The 22,695-nt window shown below is 46.4% G+C and overlaps 3 protein-coding genes across 11 annotated transcripts in view; 2 read left to right on the top strand and 1 right to left on the bottom strand.

Annotated features, from left to right (window-relative positions):
• The window catches only part of LOC147998888 (uncharacterized), a 28,559-nt gene extending 18,876 nt beyond the window's left edge, over positions 1–9,683 (top strand). Inside the window, exons 1-6 of one of the 2 annotated variants that reach the window (XM_087595792.1) lie at positions 5,673–5,862; positions 6,896–7,055; positions 7,524–7,667; positions 8,301–8,467; positions 9,186–9,291; positions 9,415–9,683. In XM_087595792.1, the coding sequence (XP_087451918.1) occupies positions 5,736–5,862; positions 6,896–7,055; positions 7,524–7,667; positions 8,301–8,467; positions 9,186–9,250 (663 nt within the window). In that variant the 5' untranslated portion in view covers positions 5,673–5,735 and the 3' untranslated portion in view covers positions 9,251–9,291; positions 9,415–9,683. Of the gene's footprint in view, positions 1–5,672; positions 5,863–6,895; positions 7,056–7,523; positions 7,668–8,300; positions 8,468–9,185 lie in introns of those variants that run through there. The other variant, XM_087595793.1, reaches the window with a different exon arrangement.
• LOC134483557 (uncharacterized) overlaps positions 1–22,695 on the top strand; it is a 142,525-nt gene that overhangs the window by 89,557 nt on the left and 30,273 nt on the right. For 2 of the 8 annotated variants that reach the window (XM_087595998.1, XM_087595992.1), the window contains exon 2: positions 18,886–19,190. The exons of the other annotated variants lie outside the window; for them this stretch is intronic. Coding sequence is in view for 1 of the 2 variants with exons in the window: in XM_087595992.1 (XP_087452118.1) it covers positions 19,078–19,190 (113 nt within the window). In the remaining variant the exon portion in view is untranslated. The remainder of the gene's footprint in view (positions 1–18,885; positions 19,191–22,695) is intronic. 8 annotated transcript variants of the gene reach the window in all.
• Positions 1–22,695, bottom strand: part of LOC147998887 (disks large homolog 5-like) — a 59,152-nt gene that overhangs the window by 27,277 nt on the left and 9,180 nt on the right. The window lies entirely within an intron of this gene.

Raw genomic sequence — 22,695 nt, forward strand, 5'->3', positions numbered from 1 at the left:
GGACTTTGAACAGAATAGCTTCCAGCAGATTTGCATCAATGAATCCAACAAGCAGTTGCAGTCCTACTTCACCCAGCACACCTTCAAGCTGGAGCAGGTGAGAGTGGACACCTATTCGCCAGCCCAGCCCAGCCATCACCCTGAATGTGAGCTGTGTCCCTCAGTATCAGCGGGATGGGGCCTGGGCACCATAGGTTCCCCAGGACCTAAAGCTATGTCCTTGAACTCAGTGCCATGCTCAGCCCTTCCAGCCTCTTTCAACCCTTCTGGAAGCTCAATTGCTCCTGCAGCAAGGCAGCAGTGTGCACATTCTGTCACATCATTTGTGTGTGTCTACAGGAGGTCAGAGCCTGTCTCCTCTGTTCCTTTCTTTTGCTGTATTTGCCTTTCTGAGGAGGCAGCACCCACAGGTATGGGAGGCAGCCACATGCATATTCTGCAGCCATGTCTGATTCCTCTGAGGCTCAGTCCCACTTACACACCTACCCTCCAACCTCCCCACTCCATGTCACCCCTGGGGCTCTGTAAACCTTCCTGCTTTCTGTCTTTATATAATTGGTGACACTGCAGCCATCAGTGGTGTCATACAGTGTTAGTTTGTCTTTGCACTGCCTGGAGGTCTGACTTAGGAGAATGGCTACCATTCTCATTCCTGTTCAAGGATCAGAATCTGAATCCTATGTAAGGCTGAATAATATTCCAGCACATGGCTGTGCCATGTTGAATTTACACAGTCACCTATGGATCTTATATTTTGACTTGTAAACACACACATATAAGACTCAAGTGACACTCAAGTGGGGAATTGCTGGAGTCCTCCATGGCTTTCTGAACTGTCTGAGTGGCCATCCTGTCCACAGTGTATAGGGCACCATCTACTCATAGCTCACACAGCATGAGAAGATTAGGGAGGGTTAACCTGGCTTCTCTGTCTCCTACTTTCTGCCACACTAGCCCTAGCATCTTTCTGTATTGCAGTGAATGTTTAGAACCCAGGAGGATTCCAGCTTCCTTGATCAAATATACCAAGTTCCTCCTTGCCTGCTTTGAGACTGAGTCTCATGCAGCCCAGGCTGGCTTTGATCTCACCATTAGTTAAGATGGCCATGAACTCCTGGTTCTTGGGCCTCAGACTTCTCTGAGTGCTGGGTGACAGGTATGCACCACTCTTAAGTCCTGCCACTGGGACAAGAGTGAGCAGAGCCAGCTCTGAAGCACACACTTTGCTGGTGTCAGTGATGACTGACTTATGATCCTGTCTTCCTTGCCCATGGCCCTTCTCCTTGGTGCATGCCATCCTTCCTCCCTGTGACTCATGGGGACACCAAGCCTGAGGATGTCAGGAAGAAGTTTACTTACTTCACTGGGTTGGAGGCTGTTAGGTTCCTGCGTCAGTAGGTGAGATTCAAGCTAGAAGGTTTGTGGCATGAGAAACTGGAACAGAACTGGAACGGCAGGAAAAATCGTCGCCTGGCTCTGAGAAGACCGGGTGGGCAGAAACTCATCGTTGGGCAGGTAATGAGCTCAAGACCAGGCTGGGCATTGCTCAGCACATGTGAACAGGTGTGCTTACATGGACATGTGTTTCCCCCACATGGTCACCACTTATCCAGGCACGGTGAATACTCCAAGGAGCTTTTTATGTTTTAACATTGTGTGTGTTTGTGTGTCCATACATACATATACACACATACATTCGTACATATACACGAATACATGTACATGAAAACACATGCATATACATGACTATACACATTCATGCTCACACACACATATATACACACCTACATGCATACACACATACACACATACATGCATACACACATACACATATACATACACACATACACACACATACAATACATATACACACATACAAATACACCTATACACACATATAGACAGACATATACACATATACATATACACGTATACACATACATGCATACACACATTCATATCCACACGTACATACAGACATATACATATATACTCACATACATGTAAGCACATGAGTGGAAGCCAGAGGACAGCTTGGCCCTTGTTTCTCTCCTTTTTACCACGTGGGTCCTGGGGATTGAGTCAAGCTCATCAGACTTGACAGCAAGCCCTTTTAACTGTAGAGCCCTCTTGTTGGCTGCCAGTCACCTCTTTCCACAAATTCTATCCATGGTGGGATGTTTAGAGTTGTTATTCTCATGATTCCTTCAGCAATAGCGCAGACATCATTTACACTGCATTAGGAGTTATAATTCATGTAGATGTCAGGAGAGCTGGAGACGTGGATCAAGAAGAGAGCCCACTTTCAATGTCATTATGTGGTATTGCCTTAGGCCCTTTCATACACTCCCCTGGCTTTGTCTGAGTATATGTTTGAGGGTTCTCTATGACTGTGCAAAGAAGTAAGAGATAGGGCTGGGCCACAAAATAGGAAAGTACTTGTTCATCCAAAAACAAAAACAAAAAACAAACAATCAAACAAACAAAAATAGCTCTAGGGTTAAATATTTGTGCTAGTACTGAACTACACAGCCAGAAGGTATTTTTCTAAGTAAATAACACAATATTGGGGATGACAATATGATCAAATATCCTACAACATAAGTTTGCAATATTACCTACATTGTATAAATCAAGTCTGACCACCGTTTTGGTTGTTTCCAATCATGTCTGAGTGCATCATCTCGGGAAACCCAAGGAAAATTAGAAATTGGTTCTTGAACCTGTTGCACAGGGCCAGTATAGACCTAAATACCACAGAGGAAACCTTGATTCTTATCACAAGGGATCATTCACCATCCCTCTTGTCACATAACTTATGACAAGACGTCACCTTTCCTAAACTTAGCCTTTTTCCCAAGTGCTGCAGAAGGGAAGATCTGGTGTCAAGGGGTCTGGATTCAAACCACAGGAACACTGAATTCATTTAAATAGGTGTAGTTTATTAATGCACACACCAATGCAGTTCAACCAGAGCAACAGCTCACAACTGTGTACTGGACATTGCTAGGCCCAGCTCATTGCAAAATCCACATGGGCTCATGCACAAGTGTTGGAAATGCTTCGGTCTATGGCCCTGACTCAGGCCATTTTACACATAATTGTTCCTATTTTCCTTGAATCTATTGGGTCCTATGTGAAGAATACACTTGGGGAACTTGTTAAGATTAACAAACCTCATAACATACAAAACATAACAGGGTATGTGACCAGCACCACACAGTTCAACGTCAGAGTTTTTTTTTTCTTTGTTAGTGTTTTTCTTGGCATCCATGATGTGGAGGCGTATTACAGAACAATAGGAAAGAGCTGGCTGCTGTGTAACAAATTCGCTGCTATTAAGGTAGGTATGGGGGCAAGACCTCAGCAGTAGCCCTTAAGATGGGAAGGAGATGATGTGTTTGATAACTGAAAGGAGCTGCCTCAGCTGTGTTTCTCTGCCTGCTCAGTGCCCATTCAACATCACTCTGTCCCTGAAAAGGAACTCAAGGTCTGTCCCCTGCTGCCTGTGAGCCAGGAAGAGGCACAGAAAGGCAAGGCCACAGCACTGGTTTCCAATCCCTCAGTAATGCTGGATTTCCAATAATGTACTTGTATACACAAATACACTGTGGTAAGTTGCAATAGATACTAATCATTTCTCACATAGGGCAGCAGTTGATTGACTACAACTAATTCTATTAAAAAAAAAGAAACCTGGCTCTTGTAGAAATATACAAAGAAATACCTAGGATGGTGGGGGATGAATTCTGCCGTGGACTGAACTCGTGGAAGTGGGGTTGGGAGAAAGATGCTGGTTAAATAGCCCACCAGGTTCACATTGTGTCAACTTGATTTAATCTAAGGACAAAGAAGTGGAGTAACTCTGATCGCTTTCTTCTAGTCCCTTTAAAGCATCACTGGGGTTTGAACTCAGAACTTCACACTTCTTGATGGGGCAACTACACTCAAGGAAGCTTAAGATTTTCATAGGCACAGTATTATGCTATATATACAGAGTAGATAATACTAAGATGTTCAGATGGTGATGTCCATTTGTATGCACTCTTAATGTGGACCTAAAAAAAGAGAGATCAAGGTCCTTAAAATAGAAAGATCAGTTCCAGTTGTTTTCTACCATTCCAAACAGAACGACTGGTAGGGAGAGAATGGTAAATAATCGAGAATTAGTAAATGATGCTTTGAATGAAGTGTGGATTTCTGTGCTGGTTTAAAACAGGGTCTCAAGTATCACATGTTGCCCTCTACCTGGCTGGCCAGGATCACTTTGAGCTCAGATAAACCTCCATTCACTTTTCAATAAATAGGCTTATAAGAGTGGCCTCCAAGGACTGTGCAGACAGCATTAGCCTTTCACAGTTGAGGTGTGTAACCCACAACTATACTTTTACCCATGTTTTTCCATGTCTACCAGCTATTTCAGGTTGTTGCTGTTATATGCCTGACAATCAAGGATGCAGAAAAATAACCTGATACAGAGTAAGGACATGGTGATCACATCTTTGCCTCTTCCGTACGTTCTGGATGAGGTTTGTTAAAATTCCAATATTGCAAAAATCTTTATATAGGGCCCATCACATTAAGGGTCACTATGCACTGTTCTATCTAAAATGGCCTAATCAGAACTGACTCCCATATAACACTTCCTGCAATCCTCATATGAGAAGCTTGAGCTTTTAGTTTTGACTTTTTCTTTTCTCGTTCTTTCTTATTTTTTGCTATATAAGTTGAGACAAAGATAGTTAAGGCCATGAATTTGCCCCCAAAATTTGAACTACGGATGTGATCAATCAGTGTTAGTGGGTGCATTCTATAAAGTATTCATTTTTTACTATGATACATGCTTTTGTGTTTGGTGGGGTGGCCATTTCCCAGTGTACAGGTGCTGGGACCTTGCTCTATCCACTTAATGATGTTTATAGCCTCATTTTAGACATTTCTGTGCCAACCTCTATATCTCTTGTATATTTTATTTCTCTGATAAAAGCTCGTGGTATATCTTACTCAGGCCTGTGAGCAGTGCTCCTTTGGCGACATTGGTGCAATGAGCAGAACCCCACAAGCAGCATGAGGTTCCCTTCACTGGTGGCTCTAATATTGCATTTTCCTCTGCCAACTGGTCTCCACACTTTTCCTAGCACCTTAAAGACTTCAACTCTTTCTCCTAAGGAATTTTCTGGCAATTGTCGATTGCTAAGCACATGACTTCATGAGTGTTCCCCTAATACACACGCATGTTGTAACCTACCATGCAGACTATTTCTGGATGTGATATAAAGCACCTGTACATAATGAGACAGGAGAACTTTTGACTGCATATTCAAGCTGGTGTGAAATCTCAGGAAGCTTTAATGGCTAACATTGGTGAATGAGGACAATTTGAGTTAGTGAGACATTTTTTGGGAAAGATTTGAAAGGAAACATTCATTTAGATGCATAGGAATTACTAAGGTTTTTATAATCAAGCCTTAAGGAAAATTTGGCTTTGGAAGCAGGAGATGCTCAGTGGCTCTGCGCCAGGAAAGTCTCCTGGAAAGGGCACCTCTGCTTATGCTCAGTACAGGGAGAACATTAGCAGGAGGCAAAGTCTGCTCCCCGTGACATCAGCTGTCCCTTCTTGGACATTCTATTGTCTCCTAGAGAGTTCTGGCATCCTCTGTGATGTCACCTGTGTTGTAGTGACAACCAGTGCCCTAGTTTCTCTCAGTCTGAGTCTGGCGGTTACACCCTAAGACATGTTTTCCCGTCTTCGCAAACGTTTTGGGAGGGGGAACGTCGATTCTGGAGAGACTAGAGTGAAGGAGTCTGGCCTTTCGTCTCAAAGTAATGATGGACAAAGACAGCACTTCTTGGGAATGTGGAGTAAGTTCTGGGCAGTGTATTTTGAGCTTCCTGCCAGGGTGGCTGCAGGCTTAAGCTGACCTTTCTAGCAATGGGCCACAGCAACTGGAGCATCTGAAAAGGAATTGAATTTCCACGAATATCACAATTCCCTAAAGTCAAGGATTTCAGAATTTTAGTTTCCCCATCCCCACTGGGAGGATATGGTAAGGCCAATGCTATTATACTGTGAACTTCTGGTCTTTACTTTTCAGTTCATTTGCTCTGTTACATTGATATAATAACACCATCAGTGGTCATGGAGGGTCCACCTTTTCTGAGTTTAGACAGGGCAGCAATGTATTTCACTATCATTGCTTCTTTAAATACAGTGGGTATCTGGCAGTAGTAACAGGGAGAGATTGTGCTCCAGGCAATAATCTTATGTTCTTAGACCTTCTCCGATTTCTTCTAACTGGCAGGGTCATCGTTTGCTTTATATATTAGAGGTTGTATGTTACAAAAATTTTTCTACAATACCAAAACTATTTGGAACGTGTAGACCAAGATTCAGCCTGTAACCTATTCGCACTTCTGGGGCATTTGGTATTTCACATAGGGACACTGATAAGTCTGTTGAACATATCCTCCCTGGAAATGCGTTTTAAATCCAAAGTTGTTGCTTTAGAGTGTCAGGGTAGGACATCTGAGTGTCTCCAATCACTCAAGTTTTGTGGATGGTGAATTTATCATCTGAGTTCTGAAGCCACAGGGGTGAGGGTCCTGAAACCAAGCTGTACCCTGTTCAGCTGATAATAATCCTGGAGAAGCCATCTCCGTGGTACATGTAAGCACGTGATGTCCGGAATAGGGAACACCTGGCTGCTTACATCTCTTGGTCTCTATAGAGTAGTGCGAGAACTGAGATCCCCTGAGGAGGTCTCTTAAGCATAGACCAATCGCCTAGCAGTGACACTGGGTTCCTGACTTGTTCTCCTGTTTAGGCCTCACTGTGATCTATGTACACTCTATGCATTCTCCCCATGCAGGTTCACTTGTGTTCTTCTACCTACAGACGCTGGGAGAGAAACATCTTCCCATGGCACTGACCTAAGCAAGAATCAGGCCATGAAGGAAAAGGAGAGGCTGATTAAAGAGCTGCAGCTCATTACCGAGGAGAGAAATGACCTGAGAGATCGCCTGAGGTTTCTGACAGAGAGATCCATGAAGAACAGGTATGAATCACACCAAATGCTCTTGTTTCATTCCTGGGTCTGCAAGGTCACCTTTTTCTTATCCTGTTAAGGTTTTGGGTTCTAGAAAGCTGTGCCTCCCTAACCATCCTGTGTTAAACCTCACCTCCCATATAGTGGAGATTCAGAACCTTACCCTTCCTCAGGAGTGAGATTGAAAATGGACTCATCTGCTTCCACTTATTTAAAAGCAGAACTTGTGGTCTGAATGAAGAATTCAGGGATAAAGTCAGGGAGAGTGAGTTCCCAGTGTGCATTTGCAAAGCCCTTGACAGCTGGTGGCTTTGCAAGATTGAAATTGCAGTGAGTTTATGGTGAGTCTCTGTACTTGCTAGGCAGGGGACTGAGTGCTGGAAGATCCAGGCAGCAGCCTGGAGTAATATAGGACCCACCCTGAGTTCATATATTCCTAAATGCCGATGTTCATTGTATTCTATCATTTGGGGCCAGGCCACACTTCAGGCCAAATCCATATTATGAAGACCTGGAGAGAATGGAGGAGGCGGTCATGTCAATTCTGCACAACTTAGAGATGGAGAACACTGAGGTCCATGAGAACAACCATAAGCTGAAGAAGGAGATTACCTTCTCTAGGTAAGTCCTGGTCAGAAAGGCTATCACTTGTGGAATGGCCCTTTCTGACTTTCTTTGTTCTGGATTGGACGGTCTTCAGCTCTGGTTCTATCTCTTGTGCTATTTACCCATTAGTGTTCCAGGGTCATTATGACTCAGTTTTCAGTTCCATAAAAGACTGTTCCTCATCCCAGGATTGTCTAGGCATCTTCCGAAGGCTCTAGATAGAACAGCACTGATTGAAGTCAGCAGAAGGTCATTAGGCTGACCTGGACCTATGTTGTCACACCAGGTTTTACAAAACTCAGTGCGTGGACCACATGGTTAGCATGACCTTCTCTTGATTCTACTGACCTCCTTTGAGGGTGTTGGCCCACTACTAATTGATGTTGGCCCCATGCATTGGGCTTTCATGGATAGTTGTAGATCCATGTTCTTTCTCAGAGGTGTGGACTCTAATTGGTGTCAGGCCAAGCAAACAATGTATTCTTCCCCGAATTAACTTTTTATGGTTTGTGCAGCAGCCTTATATGTATCAAGATGCACTTTATTAAGTCTTCATGGGTATCTGGGACCTGGTAGAGTTAGTGGGACTTGGGAGTAGGAATGGGAGAAAGGGCCAGCATGATCTTACTATGCAGACTGTATTTCCAGAAACCTGCTTAGCCAGCTCCTGATGGAGAACACATGTAGGAAGAAGTTGGTCCCCCTGAAGCAGGAGAGCAAGGAGGTACATCTTGATTGTGCACTGAACCAGAAATATTTGGTTGACTGCAACAAGAAAGATAAAGACCATCAACGGCCAGAACCAGCATTATCAGGTAGGGATGAGCAGATGTGTTAGCTTAACAATATCTGATAAAATTTGCCAATTTGATACATCTTTGCTTCTCTTACCACCTTTCTAATTTACACTCACAACCAGCCAACCACCTCATGTAATGGAATTGTTCATTGCTCTGCCTATGCACAAGTATTCTGGGAAGTTAACCACTTTTCAGAAACTGAATTATTGTGCAAGCATATTTTGCTGCTCTTTTTGAAGCTGCAGTCTAGAAATGGTGACAGATGAATAACATATCTAAAATTGCATATCCATGTGATAGATTGGATCCTATGTAGAGTTTTGAACAATTTCTTGGTTCTTGAACAATTGACACTCTGTGGTCATGTGACCTCTTGTGTAGGAAGCACCTTTGGGACAAGAACCAAGTGCAAATGTCAAATTAGTACTTGTCATTGGCTTTAACCTTGGTGACATATGGACATCTCCTTTCTTCCTGCAACCCGATGAGGTCTCTTCCCATTGCCCTGTTCTTGGTTTGCACTGGTATAAGTCTGGGTCCCAGATTGGCAGCCCACATTACTGTGAGGCTTGCTGGAGATTTTGCCCTGCCCACAGAGTTAGCAACAATGATATCAGTTAAAAGGTCCATGTCGACTGTCCAATAGAACTGAGGTGGTAGAAGGCAGCATTCTGACAGCTGGCTTGCATTTCCCGACCAAATCAGTGTCTGAAAAACTGCCTTCCTCTCCCAGGTCTCAGAAAGTGCAAGAGAGCTGGAATTGGACACACCCCAGTAAGAGAGCTTCCTGAAGAATAAGTTGCTTTCTCAGGAGTCCCTGATGACCAACATCCTGAATGGTAACAACATTTTTTGGATGAGTATTCATCCTCTGCGTTAATTTGTCATTTATTAGAGACCCTAAATTTATATACCACTAAGCCATCCTGACTGATTGAGGTCTTACTCACTTTCTTCTTCAGAAAACAGCACTTGAGAGACAACTTGGGGGACCGCCTTTCATTATTTGTGCTAGAGGAGAAACAGCAATATGTCTGTGCTTCTAAATGTTCGTTAAGAATATGCTGTTTAGAAATATTTTTGTTATGATTTTAATTGAAGTTTTCTTTTTGTTGTTTCATATTTATATGTTCTTGTTACTATTTTTACTTTAAAATATTTTTAAATATTTTTATTCATTTTAATCCTGTTTTGTTGTAAAAATGTATTTGTTATGAATAAAAATTGAATTCTATGTCTTGACTCTTAAGACTATCTTTCTTACTCAAGGGTTCTGTCCCTTCCTGTGGACCTAGAACTTACAGCTACAGATGGATCTCTGCATGTTCCATGGAGCCTGGGCTAATAAGTGAATTCAAAGTCACCAAGGAGTACCCAGTGTGACAGTGTCTTTTGTGTGGATAATGTGGCTGTGTCTCGGACACACACTTTATGATGTAATCACTGACACACTTTACCCAATTGTTAGGGTCCATGTGGTTCTTTTGAGAGAGCAGCAGATGCTCTACCCTGTGAGTCATCACCACAGCTCCTGCAGGTGGCTTTTGTTATTCCACATGAGGTGCTGTATTAGGTGGACAGGATCACCTCCAATTAAATAGAGAGATCTCAGGAGATGTGTGTTCACAGGGAACTTACTGAGGCGTGCGTGCTCAACGTGTTAGGTTGTCAGGCATCCCTACAGAGCTCTGGTGTTCCCACTGCTCATTGTGTGTCAGGATCATCCTCCAGCATCACTTAGTTTTCATATTAGAGCAGATCTTTCACCTATTATCAGTGATGACCATATGTATTCTGCACATCTGATAAAATACAGAATAGAAACTAGCTTCTTGTAGGCCGGATTGGCATAATCAGTTTTTTGATTGTTAGCAAGAAAATTATTTTAATCTAAGCAGTTTAGGAAGGAACCTCCAGAGCATCCATAGTGAGTGTAGCTTGCAGCTGTGAACACAGGTTTCTTTTGGAGAGAAGGCCTGTGCAAGCCCAACCTAGGTGGGACAGTTCAAGCTACCCTTTTTCCATGGCCAATCTGGGATCGTATTGAGAATGTATTTTTTCCAGGTGACTGATTTCCAATTTGTGGAATTGATCTAACTTGCTGAGAGTGGAGGTGACTCAGAGAGTTAAAGTACAGAAGGACCAATGCAGTATGTCCACAAAAGCTTGCTGTCACCCCAGGGCTTTTAAAAGCTCAGCAGCTAGAGAAGCAATGTAGTATTTGGTTACTCTCATGCTTAGGTCTAGTCATTCATTAAAAGCTGACCATGACACAAAAAGTGTCATCTGTGTCACAATACAAACTAGTTGTAACTAGATTCACCCCACACTATCACATCACCACCATATTTGAGGTTCTCAGTTACTATCTAAGACCCTGGAAGAGGCCTGGGTCTTGCTACACAAACTCATAATTTATGTCTTCATGACACTATGTGCTTTGTTCTGTTGATGCTACCATTGGCATACAACACCTTGGATACTTTGTGCTGACATCTGTGACCTGAGACAATAGTTCATGTCATCCTAACCTGAATAAACTGTCCTTAGAGTACAGTGTAGTGGGAGGGGCCTTCTTTTCCTATGAGGTACCAAAACATTTCCAGTCTTCAGTCAAGTCTGTCAGCCATTGTCCAGTGCCTGTCTTGAGATGTCCACCTTTTCAGCTGAGAGTCTTCATCCAGGCAGCTCTGTAATTCTGTAGAAGATTAATAGGGTTCCAGCCCTATTATTTAATTCACTGTGACTGTACTTGCCGAACATGCTCAAAGCCCTGTGATCCACCCTAGCCCTCTGTGCTTTAGAGAAAGAAAATAAAGAACCACATTGCACTTGAAGTTTCTCCTCCAACAAAAGGAGAGCCTGCATAGGGCCTTTAAGTAACTCTAAGCCCCAGCTTCCCCACAACTCCCTCCTTCAATTCCATGATTGGTGTGTTTTCAGTACTACTCACTTTCTTCTGTGTGCAAAGAATGTGCACCATGTCAGTAAAGGGTGTGTGTGTGTGTGTGTGTGTGTGTGTGTGTGTGTGTGTGTGTGTTTGGTCCCTAGTGAAAACTGTCGAGATACATGCAGACTCATGCTACTACTGTCCCATGGTACCTTGCAGGGAACCCTGAAATGGTGTGCTACTTTAATACAGTCTAAACCGGGTGTGCATGGTTTCTGTAAGGTCACCACTACAGAGAGCAGGAAAAGCTTCAGTAGTCACATGGATGTGATCAATCAGTGTTAGTCATGCCCTTCCAGCGTGGTAGACTGCAGGTTGTCTGTCCCCATTACTTTGCTCTCTTGTGCCCAAACAATGCCAAGGTCAGGGCCATTGAGCCGTGAGGCAGAGGCTTACCACCCTCAGTTCTGCCTACGACCCCTAAGACTGTCTCTTTCGGGTGTGTGTGTGCTGGACACTCATGGATCCTGAGATCTCCGCAGCTGAGGTGAAACAGTACCGGAGCCATTGCAATGTGGGCACACATTTGGTTGTGGAGCTGGGCCACTCTTTGACATTTGGTGAGTGGAGAGACAACTGTTGGCTGAGCCTTTGGTGAACCGGATGGCCCCTGGCCACATCAGCAGTCAGCAGTATCAAAGCTGAGCAACCAGTGTTTTATGTTCCATTTTGTCATCGCTGGTCAGTGTTCTGATGCCACAGCACATGGCTGGTCTCAATCTCCCCATGTGGCCACAATCCCTAATTGATATTGCCTCCACTTCCCAAGTGCCACTGGGATTTCTGTAGAACCCCTAAGGCAGCAGCAAGCAGGAGCTCCTGGCTATTCCCTCCCTGCTCTCTGCATCTGCATGTCGTTCTGTGTACATATGGCTATGTCCTCATATACTCTTGATGCCATGATACCTTAATAAACACTTGAATCATGCCCTGATGGCCAGTTTTCAACTGCTACCTGACACAATCTATAATCGCCTGGGAAATGAGGGACAGTCTGGATCAGACTGGCCTTTGAGCATGACTATGCGTGACTGTCTTCGTTGCTGTGGGAGATGCCAGGCAGCCTCTTTTCTGATCCTAGAGTCCCTATACCCAGCCACTTGTCCCCTCTACAGCCAGACCCTACTTCTGCTCCTAGGCACTGTCTTGGACTTCCTTCCCTCAGGTGGCTTCTCTCCTTTGGCTGCTACAGAAACCTGTTATGAGGACAGGAACAGGGAGTTAAGAGTTCAAAGCCATCTTCCCTTTGATGTTCTTTCTCAGAGGTCAGTGGGACACTTAAAGAGTTTTGTGTATACATTTTATTAAGCAAGGGACAATCATGCATCAGGCACAGGAAACTAACAGCACATCTACCGGACCTCCTTCAACACCTGGGCATCTCTTCTGGCCTGTGCTTCTGTGTGCTGAAACCTGGGGACCAACTTCCTGTGGGGTTTCCCAGGATGACTGTGCACATTACTACACTGACGTAAATCCTCAAAACTCACAAACAGCAACAGGACTGACCGCCACAGGAACGGTTCTCCATCAACAGATACCACAGACCAGCAAGCAGAAGCATGGGCAGGTGGTGCTGTGGTTCACACACTTCTCTTTCCTCACTAGGGCAGGTGACCCACTGAAGAAAACAAGGAGGCAGCAGGATGGAAGAGGAAAACTACAACCCAGTCCTTGCATTAAACACCCAAGCACATTTAGACTAGAGGAGAGAAGTTTGCCAAGAATGAGGGCCACTTTGGACATCCATCATCAATAGCCCTGGCTGTCTAGGCCAGCATCAGATCCAGCCGTCTCCAGGCAGGTGTCCGCCAGGCCCTCAAGGGCACTAAGAGCATTAACCATGAAAAATAGAGCAAGATCTCTGCCTCTTGCCTGCCTGACAGCCAAGCATGTGTATGCCCTGGCTATGCTCACGCTGGGACCCCTGCTAGATATTAAGATATAGAGACCTGATAGTTGATTAGGACCCTGTTCGAAAAGGAAGATACAGGATATTTCCCTCTGGCATCCATATGTGCATGCATGGTTGTACAAGCTGGTAGAATCTCTCTTTCTCTCTCTCTCTCTCTCTCTCTCTCTCTCTCTCTCTCTCTTTCTCTCTCTCAAAGTTTTGAAGCACAGCAGAAGAATCTCTGGAACTCTAAGCCTGAGCAACCTCATCTGTGAGCCACAGCTTCTGTGTGAGAGCTCCTTTGTGTGAGAGGCATAGGGTGACTGAGGAAGGTTGCTGGTGTCCATCCCTGGCCTGCATGTGCATGCATACAGACACATGGACACATGCACACGCTGAGTTCCCCTCATCCAATCCTGAAATCTGAAAACACTGAATTTCAAATCCAGGCGTTTTCCTAACCTACACCTTCCCTCAGGAATTGGAGATGAGGCCTTGCAGGAATCCTCAACCAGTGAGACTGGCCCAGACCTTCTGAGATCCATTCTGCCCCAGGAGAACACAGCAGGTGTTATCAGGACAACACAGAAACTCAAGACTCCAGCCTGATGCAGGGACCGCCTGCTGGGTTAGGAGAAGACTCAGCATCAGGTTCCTGAATGAAAACATCACCTCTGAACACACAGGGTCGATGTGGCTATGCCTTCAAGGCATCTTCAGCAGCAGCTTAAATGGACTAGGGATGACTATGGGAATCTGCCTGCAGGGTGATGTGGGAATCCTTTTGCTAAGGCTTGATCGCTAGATGTTGCCACAGAAACCCTTGAACTCTTCTTGGAGTACAGTCCAGGCAGAGGCTGAACACAAAACATTCTGATTATGAACTGAGTTTAACAGATAATCCGGAACCTGAAGGCCAAAGGTCCAAAGGTCTGCACTGCAGGGGTGAGGCATCACTGCAGGGATGACCACACAGTGCAGGGGTGAGGAGTCACTGCAGGAATGACCACACACTGCAGGGGTGAGGTGTCACTGCGCGGATGACCACACACTGCAGGGGTGAGGCATCACTGCAGGGATGACCACACACTGCAGGGGTGAGGTGTCACTGCAGGAATGACCACACACTGCAGGGGTGAGATGTCACTGCAGGGATGACCACACACTGCAGGGGTGAGGAGTCACTGCAGGGATGACCACACACTGCAGGGGTGAGGCGTCACTGCAGGGATGACCACACACTGCAGGGGTGAGGAGTCACTGCAGGGATGACCACACACTGCAGGGGTGAGGTGTCACTGCGCGGATGACCACACACTGCAGGGGTGAGGCATCACTGCAGGGATGACCACACACTGCAGGGGTGAGGCATCACTGCGGGGATGACCACACACTGCAGGGGTGTGGTGTCATTGCGGGGATGACCACACACTGCAGGGGTGAGGTGTCACTACGGGGATGACCACACACTGCAGGGGTGAGGTGTCACTGCGGGGATGACCACACTGCAGGGGTGAGGTGTCCCTGCAGGGATGACCAGGCAGTTGACTGAGCTCCTCAGGGCTCTCCCTGTCCTGAATGTGCTTCCCTTCTAGGTGAGCACTGCAGCTTTCAGGGTGCTGAAGGCCTGTGTGGGCAGCAGTAGAAACTGCTAGCCTTGTTATTCACAGCTGAAACTATCACACAGGGCATTCCAGAAGTGAACACCACCAAAGTGGGGCCTTTCACAGCATTCTGGGTAGGATGGCACAAAGCACCATGACAATTTCGCCTGTGATCCATACCAAATGTCTGCTGTCACTGCCTGTCTCTTAGGAGCCACCTGGATGATTCAGGGGATGGTCCTGAAGAAAAGGCTTGGCAAAATTGAGGTCTCCAAAGCCAGAGGAGCAGTGAGGAGGTGCAGGGGCCGTAGACCATGGAGACTGATATATGCTGATGTTAGACTACCCAGACTCATCCCTGTGTCCAAGTCTGGATGTCACAGAGGCACCTGGCAAAGGTCCCAACAGTGTCCTTCAGGATTCAGCTGTCTCCCTACTTGCCCTCCACCTAACCCACTTCCTGTGGTTCTGGGAGTCAAGGACTTCATCAACTTTTTCGTTTTCTTCTCATATTGCAGGTACGGTGACTCGACCACTCTTCCTCCTGCAGGAGACACATCATTTGTCACAGAACAGGACTGCTGCACCAGGAAGACCCAGAGCATAACCAGGACGCTACAATGAAAACATGACTGGCCCTTCATGCTGAATGACAGGAAAAGCACCCAGCCTTCTCTTTGTTGCAGACTGGATTCCTCAGCCTTCCTGTTATGAACAGGGCACTAGTACCCTTCACAGGATACTTAGTGTTTATAAGACATTTATAGAATTCATCTTGTATATAAGGCCATTGGGCTAGGAGCCAGCATCAAAGCATCAAGTAGGAGGAAATACAGAAACATTCTAGGAAGGGACAGCCAGGGGCCAGTGGGATGGCTCAGTGATTGAGGACCAGAGTTCAGTTTCCAGCACATGGATGTTCACAGTCATCTGTAGAATCAGATCTAGGGGGTCCCATGACCTCCCCAGCTCCCAAGCAGCTACATGTATGCGTCTTAGACACTTCATACTCACCGTGAAACAACCTAAGCCACAAAACATCCCACACCTTCTTGGATGGGCCCATCCCTGGGGGAGTCTTGTGTATTCTGGGCTTCAACTCCAGGAAGGCTTGGCCTTGTTTTATAGGATGTCTTATTCCTTGTATCAGCAGAGAGAGAAAAAAAAAAAGATCCAGTCCTGGAACCCTAGAGGACACTGCCATGATGTCACTGCTGTGCTGGCATAGGCTTAGTGATATCTCCATGATCCATCCGAGTCACCTAGAGCTCAGGGAATGATGGAAAAGTCCATGTGAGATCGCCCAGCGCTTGCAACCATGAGAAAGCTTGGAAAACACAGGGCACATGTGGTGTTTGATCCTGGGACAGTTCAACCCTCTTGAGCCTGCAGCTAAGACAAACAGTTACACTGGCCTGAGTGCACAGGCCAGATCTCCGAACCTGTTTGCCAACCATGGAACACTCTGGATCCCTCCTCACAGCTGGACCTTGATCTGCTACACCTCATCCACCCAAGCTTCTCAAGAAATGAAGCTACCAGGTTAATATAACAACTAACTGAAGGCAGCAAGAGCCTTCAGCCGCCCTGTGGCAGTAAGGTCAGTCCATAGGTCTCCTGTCCCTGCACCCTCAGTACCTGTGAGAGCCATGGCCACCTATTCCCTTCTGAGGTGAGAACAATTATACCCACAACCTTGCTTTCAACAAATCCTGCCTTGGCCACTGGTGGGACCCTCATGAGATGCAGCAATCTGATGCAGGCCTCCTCAGACACTTTGGCTTCCTTTCTGGCTGCTGGAGCTTGGGCCCTCTGGCCTGGCCTAATGTAGGATCAGCAACATCCAACTCTGTTGGACCTCAGCCATCCCACATTGGGGGCCCTGCTTCACTCCTAGGTGCATCCGTTTCCCACATCTCTCTAGTCTCTCCCTCATCCCTAATTCCCCTCGCCTCTTAGGCCCAGCCCTTCAGTCTCTGATGGAGACTGTCCTGGAAGGACAGGAGCCACTCCCCTGAGATACTCTCCCACCCCATGCTGCTGGACTCATCTCTACAGGAACAGCCTGCTGCTCCCCTGCCCCTGCAACCCACTTCCTAGCTCTGCTTCACACAAACACTCTAAGATCTCTACACTGGATTCCTGTTCTATTTTGCTCCCTCTCTGTCCTCCAGAAGTTCTGCTGCTCTCTCTCACCACAGCAGGACCCACCAAGACACTGCTCCTGACCCCAGCAGCCACCAGCAGCCCAGGTCATGGGGCTACTAACAGCTTTGGCCCAGGACTCAGGGCTCCTTCCTTCTTCAGTATCGAGTCCAGGCTGAGACCATCTGGCCTGCTGCTGGGTCCTTGAAACCCTCAGTCTCACAGCCTCTGGGCACTCTGAGCCCTAGTCCTTATGGCTAACAAGTAGCTGCCCAGTCAAGCAACATGGGCCTCACTGGCTTCCTGGTGTGCCATGATGCTTTCCCTGCATGGCCGGGGATGACTGCATGCTAGGATTATGTCTGGAACTAGACCTGCAGGTAACACCTGATGGGTTGCCCAGGCTGTCCTCCTACTCCTGTTCTCAGGAGATTCTCCTGACTAAGCCTCCCAAGTGCTGGGATGAGAAGTATGTGCCACCATGCAAGCTAGGGGTCTTCAGGTGTGATGAAAGACTGGGATCTGTGGCCCTGGTTACTTCCAAGAGTGGGGACACCAGTGTTCTGAGCATTCTGTCATCTGGGACTTATATTCCATGTACTTCACACGAACACTGTGAGACTTCTGCACTGGTTACCTGTTCTCTTTGAAACCTGTCTTCAGGTATCTGACAGTGGGAGTCTCCATGAAGTTTTTGTCACCCTGAGGATGTGGCTATATTAATAAGCTCAGGCAGCATGCAAACACAGCAGAGGTTACAAACAAGACTACCAGGCTGGGGCCACTTAGTGATAGAGTGCTCCTTTGGCATGGTGAGGGCCCAAGTTCTCTTGCAACCAACATCTGCTGGGGATGTAGCTCAGTGATTAGGCACTTGCCTAGCGTATGTGAGGTCCTGGGCTCCATCCCTAGGACTAAACCCTCATCCCCTACCCTGAACTCACCAGGTCCAGGCATCACTGTCAATCCTGAGGGCTTGAGTTTGATCCTTAGGCCCTCTCTGATACAAAAAGAGAAAAAAACTCCCTTGATTTGTGTTTGACCCCCACATGTGTCATGCCCGCCCCACTTCGAGTGTACAATTAAGGAAAGCATGAGTAATTGGTTGAGAGGCACACACTGCCCTTGCAGGAGACCCCAGTTTGCTTCTCAGCACAAACTGCATGTGACTCAGCAGGTCTCAGGGTGGAACTGGATATGTGACCCTGTGCTATAGCACTGTCCAGAGTGGTAAATGCAGCTTCTGAAGAGGAATGCAGGCCTGGCCTCCAGACCTCCACCTTCAAGTCCTGTCTGGAGAGCCTGATGCCCTGGCAAAAGAGACTCCTTTTCTCCAGAGGAGCACTGCACTCAAATGACACCTCAGTGATGAAAACTATCTGTCCCCATAGGCATGCCACTGAGCAGAGATAGCCTCAGTCATGCACCTCTGCCCATCCCCAGTTCCTCATGTCAATAACTCAACCTTTCATGAACTAGATGGTAATGCTTGAGGTAGGATGATCAGTAGTTTACTGGCCAGTCTGGGCTGTATGAGATGCTCTCCCTGAAATCAGAGTCAGCAAGAAATTCAGCATGAAAGCTCTTTGTAAAGAAGCTCAATGACCCAGTTCAGAGCCTGGGACCCCGCACAGTAGGATAAAGTGACTCCCATGGCTTTTCCTCCACCTTCAACACTCATGCTTTGGCATGCACACCCCTACAAGGAGATCAATACACATGGAATAAAAAATTAAACAGAAACATTAATGAAGACAATGCAGATAATGTTTTAAAGGATCCTGGGAACCCTCACTTAGCACTTTCCTTTCCTTTGTCTTGGGAACAGCACCTGCACCAGAGACTGGAGACTTCCTGCAAAAGAGAGAGGAGAGATGCACTGTTCATTCAGCTGGAGAGCTGTGCAAAGACCAGAGCCACCCTCCTTTTTCTGACAGTGGGAGCTGGGCCCAAGTGTGGGCTGCTCCTACTAGAGGCACCACAAGAAGAGGACCCCGTTCCTCAAACCTTCCTGGAAGTCCGAGAACTGGCTATGGATGTCCCTCAGTCCTCAGAGGACTCTCTTTCAGCGATGGCTCAGAGCCTGTTAGGACAGAGAGGGACCAGAGCTTCCCCCCAAAGCAAGATCCCTGTCTTATCTGACAGGTATGAGGGCTTAGGGATGGGACAGAGGATGTGACAAGGTTACATGTAGCACAGGGCTAGGTTAGTAAGGCAATCAAAGAGGAAAGAATCCTGGAACATTCCTCATCTGTTCTTTGTGCTCTGTTCGTAGGGATGAGGGGCAGTGTGGGGTAGAGGACTAGGACACAGCACAGCCTTCTCTGCACATGGTTAGCTTTCTAGGCTGCCTGGTCACTGTGACCAGCAAATTTTCAACTGTGCCATTCTACTACCAAGGCTGACACAACTGGTGCACCATGTAGCAATAGGACTTTACTGACTTAGCGACATTTGGAATCACACAATGATCATGTGTCACAGAAGAGTTTTTTTTTTTTTTTTAAGAAAAGGATTTTAAAAAACTATTTATTTTGTCCATCTGAGTACGCTGTCCCTGTTTTCAGACACAACAGTAAAGGGTAGTATATGAGAGTAGAAATGGTTATGAGACACAATGTGTGGTTGCTGGGGATTGAACTCAGATCCTCTGGAAGAGCAGTCAGTGGTCTTAACCACTGAGCCATCCCTCCAGCCCCAGTATACTGTATTTTCAATGTTGTTTGTTTTTATTTCCTTTTTCACGTATGTCTGTATGGCGTTTCTGTGAGTACAGGTGTGTGTGTGCCTGTGTAAAGGTCAGAGACAAACTGAGCACAGGTCCTCACCTACCTCTCATCCATGGCTGTGATTGCTAGGCTAGCCCTTCCCCCTAATCCTAGAGACTGTCCACTTTAGGTTCATATTTCCCAGTAGGAAGGGCAGGATGACAGACACTACTGCATCCAGGTTTACGTGGCTTCTAGGGACCTAAACTGTTGTTGGGCTTGTTCAGCATGAAAATAAATCCCATTTCACAGCCCTGGCTGGGCCAGGCAGCGCACAGGTCTTTGCTGCTCTTGCAGAAGACTTGAGTTCAGTCTCCAGCACCAAGGTCAGGTGGCTCACAACCACCTGAGACTCCAGGTCCAGGTACTTCCAACCTCTTTCTGGATAAACCTACATGGCAAAAGCAGGGCTGGGAGCTGGAGGTTTCTGGTGTTGGCTTCTCCCTGCAGTAGGGGGCAAATCATGGGCATGTGAAACATATACCCCTGTAATTCTACAAAGTGCAGAAGCTCCTGAGGTCCCTCATGGTGCCCTAGAGCCTGTCCACCACTCATGGAGGCTTCGGGAACATGGCTTTTTCCTGACCTGTGTGCACTGTGCATCCTCACTCTCTACCCCCTGCTTTTCGGGGTTGGAAGTCTCAGGTGTAGGAGGCGCCTACCATAGGCCTCTTCTCTCAGCATTTCAGCATTTTACCCACTTGACCTTCACCAAGCATCCTTTGCTCTACACAGTTACCTCAGCCTGTGACCCTCATCCTCCAGACTCTTGTGAAGCAAACACCCATGGGTGTGCAGCTCTCATAGTTAGCCAGGCTAAAGGGGAAGGCAGCAAATCCTTCATGAACTCTACAGCTCCTAAGGCCTAGGAAAATGTCTATACCGGGGCTAAACTCATGCTGACCTGTAAGACTACATTTTTCCTTTAAACAGAAGGATGTGTGGTGGTGTGGCACAGGCCTTTGATCCTAACACTTGGGAGGCAGAGGCAGACAGATTTCTGAATTCCAGGCCAGCTTCCTCTACAGAGCTAATTCCAGGTCAGCTACACAAAAAACAACACTGTCTCCAAGAGTAAATCAAAAAGAGAAAGAAAGAAAGAAAGAAAGAAAGAAAGAAAGAAAGAAAGAAAGAAAGAAAGGAAGATAGAAAGGAAGGAAGGAAGGATTCATATTTTGTATACAATGAGATGCCTGCCTGTCTATACCTGAACCACCATGTTAACTATAACTCTTGTCACATCTGTATTAATTCAAATACTGAAGGCCAAATGGTTAAATCTTAATGACTATACAATTGGGGGGTGGTGCTGAAGAGATGGTTGGTTTAGTGGCTAAGAGCAGAAGACCAAGGTTCAGTTCCCAGTGGCCACATGGTGGCTCCTATTAACCTGTAATTGCAATTCTAGGGAATCAGTCTGGACTTCATGGGCACCACACATACCACATGGTGCACAAGCATTTATTAGGTGAAGCACTCAGGCCCATAAAAATAAGTAAATAAAATATATGGTTAACAGACACTGTGATTCAGGAAGTTCTTAGTGACTTTGGTTATCATTTCTCTCTCCCAGAGACCTGTCTTCCTCATGCTCAGCCTCCCTGGCTTCTAGGACATTTCCTAGCTCTGTGGAGCATGAAGTACTCAACACCATAAGCCAAGCATTGCAAAGCCATCTGCACCTTCACTGCTACACCTTCTCCATGGCTGTGTCTAAAGGGAGAGACTTGGAATCCCACAGATGCAAGGACAAACCTGTTGGGCTATATGAGCCCAGCCACCCAATAGTCAGATCTACTCCTGTCCCTGGCTATGGCATGAGGCTCTTAAGACAAATTAATCTGAAGGATCTCAACAGCTATGCTGTTAGACCTCTCATTGCTCTGCCCAACCTACAAGCTCCTTTACTGGCTCAAATTCACACCCGAACTCCTCTCCTGCCTCAGCCACCATTAGCTCTTCTACTCCTCTCCACCTGTGCTCTGAAGAATCCACACTAAGGTGGATGTTAACCTCTCCATGGACCTCCAGACGTATGCTTGTGATTACTCTTCATTGGCTGTTTTGTATAGGTAGGCGGGTTCTTCTACTCTCATGCAGAACACTGCTCACACATTTTGGAACTTACAACACCCACTTGATTGAGAATCCTGACTAATGACTGACTGAACCTTCCATGCCTGAAGTCACCCTCTGTCTCCCAGTCCAAGATGAGAATCCCCACCCTAACCCCATAGTGTCCAGTTTCATCTCAGAAGCTAGGCTCTGTACTACCCAATATCATTTGGATCTTGGCCTCTAATTCTCTGTTAAATCGTTCCTCTCTTCTTTAAAACAAATTCATTTTGTTGTTTGTTTTTTGAGACAGGGTTTCTCTGTTTGGCCCTGGCTATTCTGACATGCTCTCTGTAGATCAGACTTGTCAGGAAGCCAGATATCTGCCTGCCTCGGCCTCTTAAGCACTGGAATTACTGGATTGTGCCAGCATGTTTAATTAAAAATTAATTAGTGGCAGTGCATGTTGGCACATGCCTTTAATTCCGTCCGTTGGGAGGCAGAGGCATTGTGAGTTCCAGGACAGCCAGGGCTATAAATTAACACCTTGTCTCAAAGAAAACAAGCCAAAAATGAAACAAAAATGTTGCAATATGGTCTTCAGTATGTAACTGAGTCTGTTCTTGAACTCTGAATCCTCCCACTTTCACTCAGGTGCTAATCAGCAGGCTTCTGTCTTGACTTTCACTGAGCACTCAGGGCTGCCAGGACTGTTACCTCTCCCAGTGTAACTCCTGACTCTCTCATCAGCATCATCACAAAACTCCTGCTAAGAATTAAGGAAACCTGAATTCTAAGGAACAGTCGGAGCTCCAGTATTTCCAAAG

This window comes from Rattus norvegicus, chromosome 19, assembly GCF_021556685.1.
Source record: "Rattus norvegicus strain SHRSP/BbbUtx chromosome 19, alternate assembly SHRSP_T2T, whole genome shotgun sequence".
In the NCBI taxonomy this organism is placed as follows: domain Eukaryota; kingdom Metazoa; phylum Chordata; class Mammalia; order Rodentia; family Muridae; genus Rattus; species Rattus norvegicus.